The 10,291-nt window shown below is 42.8% G+C and overlaps 1 protein-coding gene across 1 annotated transcript; it reads right to left on the bottom strand.

The window, feature by feature from the left end:
* Window positions 1-590: 590 nt before the first annotated feature.
* Window positions 591-9,602, bottom strand: SCPEP1 (serine carboxypeptidase 1). Its single transcript, XM_009865169.1, has 12 exons — window positions 9,528-9,602; window positions 8,509-8,598; window positions 7,438-7,593; window positions 7,218-7,292; window positions 6,961-7,033; window positions 5,979-6,016; window positions 5,670-5,798; window positions 4,112-4,196; window positions 3,202-3,315; window positions 2,398-2,535; window positions 1,010-1,173; window positions 591-882 (listed from the first exon to the last, which is right to left on the bottom strand). Exons 1-12 carry the CDS (start codon window positions 9,600-9,602, stop codon window positions 817-819), a joined length of 1,203 nt encoding a protein of 400 aa, XP_009863471.1. The 3' UTR covers window positions 591-816.
* Window positions 9,603-10,291: the final 689 nt, after the last annotated feature.

The following is a 10,291-nucleotide window of genomic DNA, read 5'->3' as shown; positions in this document are numbered from 1 at the left end:
TCTCCAGGCTAAGCTCAGAAGGTTTTAAGAGGCTCTGTCCACTAGGACACTCTTCTGTATAAGAGGGGATTTACAGGGCTCCTGCTTCAGCATACAGGAAAGCATTGAAGGTACTTTAGGTGTTAAGGCTAAAGTCAAAGTTTGTGCAACAGTGATTAAAGAGAATGAAAAGAAATAACAAACGGTCAGATGAAAAAGGTCAAATCCTCTGGGGGGTGTTTTTGTCCCTGTAGCCCAGGAAGACTGAAGAATCTTGGATCCCAACTCAGGCACCTCAGCAAGATGAGATGGACTGTGATTCCTCTAGGGCAGGTCCTCTATCCTGTCATCTTCACATCTTGAGCTTGTAATCCAGCCACGTGACTCAAGCAGAGGCCTGAGGACAAAAGAACGTTCCACCGCCTCGTGATGCAGGTTAGCTCCGAGAGCAACAAACAGCAAATCTATCCGGACTCAAATCAGTTTTAGTTTTGGTGTGTGAACAGACAAGAGAGCATTCAGGGAAGGGCACCTTTTTACAGAAAGACAAAATCCTTCCAAGTCAAAGGCAAAAGCCCAGAGCTAGTTGTTTATGACAGTGGACTTCCCTCTGGAAGAGTCATGGTGAACAGTGTTAAATCAGCAAATCACTGCTTACAAATTCAAAAGCAACAATTCATTCGAGGAAAAAGAAAATATCTTTCTGCACGTTATCAGCAAGATCAGAGGCTCTGAGGTGTCCAAAAAGGTGTTCCTCCTGCAGCTTGTTATTCTTGATTCACATTCTGCAAGAGCACTGACATTGGCAGAAAGCCGTACCAGCTGGCCTCCCCTTCCCTAGTGCTGCTGTTGGGTCACCATCCTGACCATTTTCAGCGCCATCTCTCCTTGATCAGACGGTACCTAGCACAGAGACAAGAGGGCGTGGTAAGCAGCTGCTATAAGGAAGCAGCAACCATATATTGCATCTTCAGCTTTCTTGCCGATAATGGTGCATCCCATCCCAGGAAATATATTATTTATTATTTACCATGTGGCCAGCCTTAAGAATCCAGAAAAAAGCGAAGTTTTCATAGGCCTTGTGGAAAGCAGCTGTCTCCATGGATTCTGGAGACACATAGAGCGCCTTCCACCTCTGCTGGCTGAACTTGTCCAAATTAGGCCATTTCAGTTTCCGGATCCATGCCTCCTGGCCTGTTAGAGATAAAGAGATATCCCCGATTCTCGATAATGATGCAACAGATTGGGAGTCTCGGTTCAGCTGGATGCCCGCTGTACTAGATACAGCAGGTAGTAGAAAGTATCTCTGTGCTCAGATTCTAAAAACCAGTTTGCAATGACTGGGGAAATGACCAAGGATGTCTTCAGGACAAGCTGAAACAAACCAATGGAAAGAAAAGGGATTCTGGAACACTAAGCAGCACAAAGCTTTAGCTTACCTCTGAAGTACTGGAAGAATTTATGTGTTAACTGCACCATAATTTTAAATCAAAATGTGATAAACTGGAGCACCACTAACAGCTAATCTGTTTTGACAGCATAAATACTATTTCCTGATCTACTGATTGCTATGTTGTTCATGAAGGGCATCTAAATATCTAAGTGGGCAGAGATAGACACAGCATAAAGCCTTTCACAAAGCAGGAAGATATCACAGTGTGTGACTGCAGGTTATTTAAATCAATTATAAAAGGTGAACAGAAGAGAGCAGGGCAGTCTTGCAACACAAGGCATTTCAGCAACACTTGGCCTGGCTCCCGCACTGCTGCTTGATCAAGCCTGTGTCTTGCAAGCAGCAAGGGACAAACAAAGCCCTTGAGTGGCCAAGACATGCCAGTGCCTACACAAGTTACTCAGCAGCAGATGTGATCACTCTTCAGCTGCACCCTCCTGATTAATTATCAACACCCTTGTTCCATCTGGCACCGTGGTCTCTGCTGCAGGCTGCCCAGGGAAGGCTGACCCGTATTGTGCACGAATCTGTGTCAAGAGATGGCCTTTGGCCCAAAAAGAACAGGATCTCCAAGGCACAGCAGGAGAAGAGAGGATCATCACCACATATTTACTAATCTATCCTCATTTATGAATGACTGTACATACATATATATGTTTCTATCCAGAAGAATTAAGGGAATTCGTAGTTACGTACTTACGGATGAGCTTCACTGAAACAAGCAATTATTGATGTTGCATATCCGTTTCCCAACAGTATAATGGAGGTAAAGGAATCGCCTCTCAGAGGGACGTAAACAAAATATGCTAAGAGCTGCTCATTTATGGTTGTAATATTTAAGTGTTGGCAGTTAGATAGGAGATTTGCGCAGAAAACTCTAGAGTCCCAGGTACCAACATTACTAGCAAATTCACTTTCTACTCGTTACGTGTTCCGTTCCCAACGCCAGTCAAGAAGTCCCTTACCCATGGTGTCAACAATGAGATCCAGCTGCCCATTATAGACTGTAACACTGACGTTGGCTGCCAAAAGCTGATCAACAGTATCAATAACAGGTTTCATGAAGTCCTCAGCCATGTTCTCAAAGACATTTCTCGACTGACCTGGTTGGAACCAGAAAAAGACAAATTTCAACAGCTGAAAAATGTCATCCCCAAGCTGGGACAGAAGCAACTGCCTAAGGGTTCTAAAATGCAGTTCGTGGCTGCATAAAAAAAACCAAACAGAACAGTTCTAGTCCAAAGTGTCAGCCAGTGGTTTACAGCCTGAGGAACTAGAGAGAACCAGAAAGCAGCCGTGCTCCCAGAGGAGCTCACGGGCAGCACTGTGGCTTGTGGCTCCTAGTATACACATACCGGGTGCTGGCCTAAGTCCTTTAAGCCTTCCTTTCTGTTTCACAGAAGCTCCCCCCTCCACATCACACAGCATCACATGACACCAGATTTCTGGCAGACAAAAACGGACGGGAATTTCAGCAAGATTGCACGAAAGACAGAAATCAGCTGCTCGGACATGGAAGAACTTCTTCCTCCCCCTGTATTTTTAGCTGCTTGGCTAAAGATAGATGCAAGCAGCAGAATCGGAACCACATCTGCTCCCATGGGCCTGCCCCATTACATGTTCATTTCTGAGAGTAAGTCCTCTTAGGTCCAAGGATAATGACAATTTAATGTGACTGCTTACTACAGTAAAGGATTGTCCTACAGTCTGCAATACTGTAAAAGGCATTAATGCTCTCCTTAGATTCACGCTAGCAAACAGGAACGTACCTCCCCATTTCACAGAGTCAGGAATAATTTTTAGCTTCTTTCTGATGGGTCCATTCATCAATTCATCTAGGCTGTTCTTATGCATATTTTTGACATGGTGTTTGTAAAGTCTTACTGAAAAAGAGAAAATACTTTGATTAGTGGCACATTTAAGACAGTTTTCCTGCACAGACAACAATTTTCAGTGTTACAGTCACGGCAAACAAATTCTTTTCTAATGGAAATGCCACGCTGTGGAGAGTTGCTTACTTTTACTAGAAACCACTGAAGTCAACCTTATTTCAGTCAGGGGTCAATATGGGAAGAACCCAAGCACCCATGTCTACTTTAGGCTAACACAGCACTTTTTCAGTGGACCAGCTTCTGCTCTACCCCCTTGGTACAGACATGATTTCTCCTCAAGAGACCAGTTATTTTTGAACTACAGTGCTTTACTTTTGGGAGTTAACTTTGTTCACCTTCCCTGCTGAAGCCAACAAAAAGAGATAAAGAGCTTGAAAGAAATTCTATGCATGTTTTTCACATTGATGCACAAACATCATGAAGCAAGAGAGACCAATCAGACTATACGGATGAGACATTTTTGTGCCTTAGCTTGAAGAGAGAAATGAAAGACATTAAGAGGAAGTTACATAAAGGTCATAAAACTATGTACCAATTATACAGACTACTTCCTTGGTGTAATTTGTCCAGGATGCATAGGTGGAGGTGTAATCTATAGAAGGGTTGTTCCACATTCCTATTTGTGCAAGAGCAAACAAGCGCTGCTCAGGAGAACATCAATATCCTTTGGACCCGAAGGCTGCATTTTAAGGATACGCTAAACTGAGGCCATTCCCACTGTCAGAGCAGAAGGTATACAAATGCAAACACAGGGCCTCAGAAGCTCAAGTACTTAAATACAACTTACTGAGATGGAGATTTTCTTGTTCATTTGATTTCATTTCTGGAACATCCTTAGTCATGATGTTATAAAAGTTCACATTGTCTGTGTTCTGAAAACACAAGATAATTTCAGTAACGCTGTAACGAAAACATTTCTCATTAGGAGGAACAGACTCTGAAAAGAGACATACATAAATCCTACATAAAGGACTCTGTGACCAGCCACTTCACCTACACATCAGGAAGGTACTTATGGAAAAAGTTCAGTTCTACATTTGCTTTGAGAAGTGAGGAACAGATTTCTGTGTTGTGTCAGAGATGCTATTTACTCCTCTGAAACGGATGTGAAGCTACAGGAAGCCTTACACCCTGCAAATGACTGCAGATTCTCATTACTCAGAGAGCTGCAATGCCAGATGATGCTTGCAGATGGTCTCTTCTGCTAGATCTAGTCTAGCCTGATGCTGCTTCTTGCTCAACATTCTCCCAGCCTACAACCCTTCACCATCTAAAATGCTTCCTCAAGAACGCGGTGATAGGTATCAGCCACCCCTGCTGACATCTGGACGCATCCAAGAATTGTGGGATGGCAGCTCTGCTGGAGGCAGCAGACTGCCTGCATCCAAAGGTCAAGAGTGATCAAAGTTGCCATCGGAGAAGTTACTCGAGATTCCTGAAGCCCTGCTTTATTCGATTTTTGAATTCTTAAAGTTCTGATGCATAGATCAGAAATCAGCTCACAACAGTGACTCTAGAAGAACTGAAGTGCCTTCACCCTGACAGCACTATCACAACTGGGAGAAGGTAAGCAGACTTGAAGAGAAAAGTAAAATGGGAACCACAAGTTCCTTCCGAATAGTAAGAAGTGAAACCAACTATATGGAAGGCACTGTCGGATATGAATCAAAACAAAACAAAAAAGAGCAGCGAGAAAAGGAAGCAGCTCCAGATTAGTCTTTCCATTTGAGGAAGCCAGAGTCTTACTTGTACTAAAACAAAACCAGAGGAAAGAATGAGATTTTGGAGCAACCCTTCTATAGGAAAAACAAAAGCAAAACTATCTTTTAAGCTGGAACTTGCTAAGTAACAAGATGCAGTAACGCACTGTAAAAAGGACATGACTTGAGGTTCCTTTTCATCCTGTGCAGCTACTGTAGTTCTTTTAAGAGAGAGCTATGTTTAATTTGAAATATGCATCTTGCTGGATGAAGTTTTCGATATTCAAAACAAAGCTTTCGAGGACACATAGCTCATTTAAGTTGAAACTGGGTTCTACAGAAATCAGTGGGACTAGCCACATGCTAAAAACTAAGCATCTAAGCGATGTGCCAGGTTGAAACCTTGAGGCAATATTACAAGCACACGTGGGTCACGCTACCCATCGCCTCTTAACTATCACAAAACGGTGCGCAGCAAACAAACAGCTCTTTTACATCAGCACTGGGATAAAACAAGTATTGGCAAAGATAACTGGGCGGGGGGTTGGAGAATCCACGCCAACCCGGCACTCACAGAAAGGATAACCTGAAGCTGTGTGCCTCCCCGGCTACCAGTCAGTTACTAACACTGGTCAAAGATCTCACCTCTTCAATGACACCTTCAGCCTTGCCCCAGAGCTCAGTGGCCAGCCCATACTGATTTTTATTTATCGCATCCATTATTTCTTTGGCAACAGCAGTCACATCTGCTAGGCCATTGTCATCAAGGAGAGACTGGAAGACAAACACAGAGGACAACTTTAATTACAATTTCACACTCCTTTCTTGCTAACAGTGTCCATGCATTTGAGGTTTTACTCCAGCTAAGAGCTAACCTTATAAATCAACACCTATTTATACTGCATGGCAGTAAAAGTAATCAGGTGAGGACCGAAAACTTAAGAAGGTACTTACAGTGCTGTAAAGGTAGGGCCCCCAAGACAGCACAGAGTCTAAAGAAACAGAACAGATTTCAAGCATCTAAGTTTTTGACATATTTCCTTTACTTTTCCTTATTGTAGCAAGAACGACTGTGAGAAAAACATAAGTTCAGCTAATCAGCAGAAAGGTACAGTCAGCTCAGTTTAACCCAAAGCTTATGTACCACAGAGCACGTTCTTTATAAATCCTAAGAACCAATAAAAGCAACAGACTTCTTGTTACTAAAATGTTGTCACCCCAACACTGCAGTACATTGCGAGAACATGGGGAGAGATCTGACAAGTAAATGGGCATCGTCTAAATTGATCTGTGTGCAAAGGTTACAGGGAAAAAAAAAAAGAATCATAAACCAAATCTGTCTTACAACAAGTTTGTTTGTAAGGGCTCAAGGATAGCAGACAGACAGGAATTCACTTGATATTATCCCAAGCTTCAAAGAATCCATGAAGCCTGCCCTTGCAAATCTCATTCAAGGACCAAATCCTTTAATTTGCTTTTTGAGCTCCACCAAACACACCCTCTATCTCTTCGAGGTCTGTGAGCACATCAGTTCCTCAGCCCAAGGTCTTCTTGTGAAAAGAAAGATAAAGCCTCAGCTGCAACCTTGTGAATCATTTAGTGGCCACTTTTTAAGAGCAGTACTCTTACCAAAACACCTCTGAGGCTGTAGAGATGTAAAGACATCTCACCACCACCCCACTTCAAATACAAATACACTCTTCTCGGACTTTGCTCTTTGACTTTTCATAATCAAGGTACATTCTAAAGGTAGATTTTTTCAATCACAGCTCTTACTGTTGAAGTATTTCTTTTTGATTTATCACACTCAATAGAGATTTAATTCACTTAAGGCAGAGCTGGCATTTTTGACAATAGGTTCCCATGGAATGATAAAAAACAAACAACAAACGAAAGCAACGACAAACCACCCACAGCCTGAGGATTTTAAACATACCCAAAGGAGAAATCCATGAGTCTCCAAGAGCAGTCCCCATAAAATTGCACGCTATGGCTCCTTTCTGAACAGCCTTGGTGAATAAGAGGAAAACCAAAGCCAAACAAATAAAAAAGAAATAAAGAAATCAATGTTTAGGTAGATATTTATCCCTGTAGTTTTACTTAAGTGAAAAAAGTAAGTAGCGCTCAAATGTAAGTACTCGCAGAACACCCCATTTTAAAGTGAAAAGTAAACAACATTCTCCAGCTACTGACCTTATGCAGCTCTAAAGCTATGCCTGCAGCCATTTTACCTCCGTAAGATTCAGAAAATATGTAGAATGGGATGGTCTGGAGAAAGAGAAGCCACACAATGAACCCGCTGAACAGAGGGCAGAAGACACCTCCAACTGTCTCCCACGTCCCACAGAACCCAGACACTGGCTGTTCCCCTCTCACCAAACACCAGTTCTAACCAAGAACTGAATTCACTTACCTGGAATTCTGTTCTACATCTGAAGAATTCTCCAAGAAAAACCATCATATCAGAAACTACCATGGAAAGGTTTTTGGCAAACAAGCCGCAGTCATCCACATAACTGAATCCAGTGCCCACAGGATTATCCACAAACAAGATACTGGCTGCCTGCAACTGTACAAGCAGAAAGAAGCTTTGTATGAAACTCAGTTCAGCATCAAGCCTTAGTCTTGATGGCACAAATTATTCACTGAGCCACCAGACCTCTGGCCCTAAAAGAACTTGTAGAAAAATTAGGAGCAAGTCTGAAAGAGAATGGCACAGGTGAGACTTGTCTGTAAGAATGTAAAATAAAGAGAGTTTTTTCTTTTGGGTTGCTGAGCTTTTGTCAAATTGCTGTAACAAATGCTGTAGCTGCGTAGTAACAAGTGTACAAATAAAATCAGTAGATCAGCAGTCGGGTAGCTAGCTTGCCTCAAAGCAGTAAGGCTCACAAATAAAGAGGTACAAGACAAGGTCTTCAGTTTGCTCAATCTGCAAGAAGAAAAGCACCCAAAAAATCCCAGTGATCCAAAGGCAGATCATCCATACGATCTAGGCAACTCCAGAGTAATCAGACTACGGTAGCTCAGAGCACAAACGCATTTCACTGAAAACACTTCCACCTTCACAGGCAGCTGCAATGTGTTTTCCCTTGAAGGCCATACTGGACTTGTAACTCCGAGCCATTTGTTACACGTTGCCAGCCATCCAGAAAAACCTCTATTTGCTGTATGCGACAAAGCTATGATCTGATATAACAACTTTCTAGTACTTCCCTGCTCTCAGTTTCCCAAATATCTGCAGCTCACAAATTCATGTAAGCCCCCACATATTCCATCAAATCAAATTAATAGGTCTCTTCTTCAGGTCTTAACAAAGCTATTCCTACAAGCCAATTTATTAACCACAATATTTTAAGATTAAATATTATAGTTCTGTTGAACTTTAAATGGAAACTGTCCTGGGCATTTTTGCATAGCAATCATCTGCTTACACAAGGAACAACCATTTGCAATCAGTAATTAGAAGCTGAACTTGCTACTATACCCAGGTCGTATTTCTTGGTTTCATTTCTTTGTCTAAGGGACCAATTTCTTCGAAGTTGCCAAATCCACAGCCTGAAGCTCCTGGACCTCCCTGTGGGGAAACAGCAAATAAGTTAGAAGGTAGCATGGGATAAATATGACATGGAGAAAAATTAAAGCAAGCCAGTAAGGAGAATGGCAGATTGCAAATTAAAAAAAACCAACAACACAGTTTTGCACTACATGTTAATTTGCAAAGCAGGCTCTCTTCCTCATTGTCTTTCATTACATGTACACATGCCATTTCTGAAAGCAAGAATTTAAACTGTAATCACCCACTTGTGAAAGCATCTAATGAGCTGCACGCTACACGAGTGCAGTTTGAAAATCCCCTCCCTTATTCCCCTAATACTGAATGTAAAAGTTAGCTATCTACAGAGGTTTGCAAGTCATTAGCTTTATCAGCATGTACAGTGTGTGCATTTCACTCTGAAGAAACAAGCCAGAAAGAAAAAGATCAAGTGACTACATTCAGCATTAACCTCTGAAACGCACTGCTGGAGGTGAGCGCGGAGCACGCAGCACTGCCTTTCATCAAACCGTGACTGAACGGCACCAACCTCCGAACAATCAGAGTCTCTCTCGTTTCCATTTAGAAATCTTTCTAAACCTCTGATTATTTTATCTACTCTCCCTCTCTCTGAACACCATTTAGGCTGTAAGCTCTGCAGGAAAGGAGCTGTGACACTACAATGTGCTCGTAGCATCTGGCACCCAAAGCTCTACTGCTGTGTAAAATATAAGAACAACCTCCATCTCTGCAATTTGACTTGATGGAAGGTGAGCAGTTGAGGACACCCCACAATTGCAGAATGATAGCTTCATTATTTCTTCCTAACCTGAATACCTCACTCACAAGGTGAATCATTTAGAGTTGGTCAATTTTGAACACTGTTTCTGCAGGGCTGCAAAATACCTCTAAGACTGAACCAGGCACAGATGGAAAGAACTATTGTTTAAGTGTCTTTCACCAAACCTTACCTGAAGCCACAAGACAAGAGGTAATTCTGTGAAGTCTTTGGTTGGGTTATTTGCATAGTAGAGCCACCAGAACATGTGGGCCTTACTTCGAACTTGCACGTACCCCCACATCTCTTTGAGCTCTTGGGACTGCCTCAGAACGGCACCTTGGCAGGGAAATAAAAATCAGCCAGACAGAAAGGCTCAGCTTTGGGCTTTCCACCAGATTCATTTCAAAACATTACGTTTCAGTCCTGAGTGTGATAATTAGAAGTGCTTCCACTAAAAAAAAAAAGTAATTTAAAAAACCTGCCTATACTTACACCCACACACAGAGCTGAGTTATCATCAATGAAGGAAGTGTGTAATTAAGGGCTTACTTATCAGGGCCTGACGCTATCACTGCTGCCAAAACAGCAGCCCAACAGCCAGGGTACCAAGGCATGACCTGAAAGCACAGCCCCACCAGACATCACGGTGTAACTCACGGCAGCTCCAGAGGGGCTTCCGCGGGGATTCAACACTTGGGTCTCAGTCTCTGGGAAGCTCAAATCGTTTCACAGTCCCCAAGGAGAGCAAATGGAGAATAGACAGAGAGGTCACTTCCCAACACACCCAAGATCCAACGCTAAACGCAGTTAAGCCACTGGGGTCGTGTCACCCTCAGCAGTCCGTCTATTGCCCACCCGGGACACACACACTTTCCCAGAGACAGACCCTTGAAACCTAATTCCCGGGCACGGCAGAAGGCAGCAGGGCACGGCAGGAGCAGCAGGGACGCTTTT

Source organism: Apaloderma vittatum, unplaced genomic scaffold, assembly GCF_000703405.1.
Source record: "Apaloderma vittatum isolate BGI_N311 unplaced genomic scaffold, ASM70340v1 scaffold41012, whole genome shotgun sequence".
Classification (NCBI taxonomy): Eukaryota; Metazoa; Chordata; class Aves; order Trogoniformes; family Trogonidae; genus Apaloderma; species Apaloderma vittatum.
Note: the sequence above shows the minus strand (reverse complement) of the source record. Positions and strands in the feature narration are given on the sequence as shown.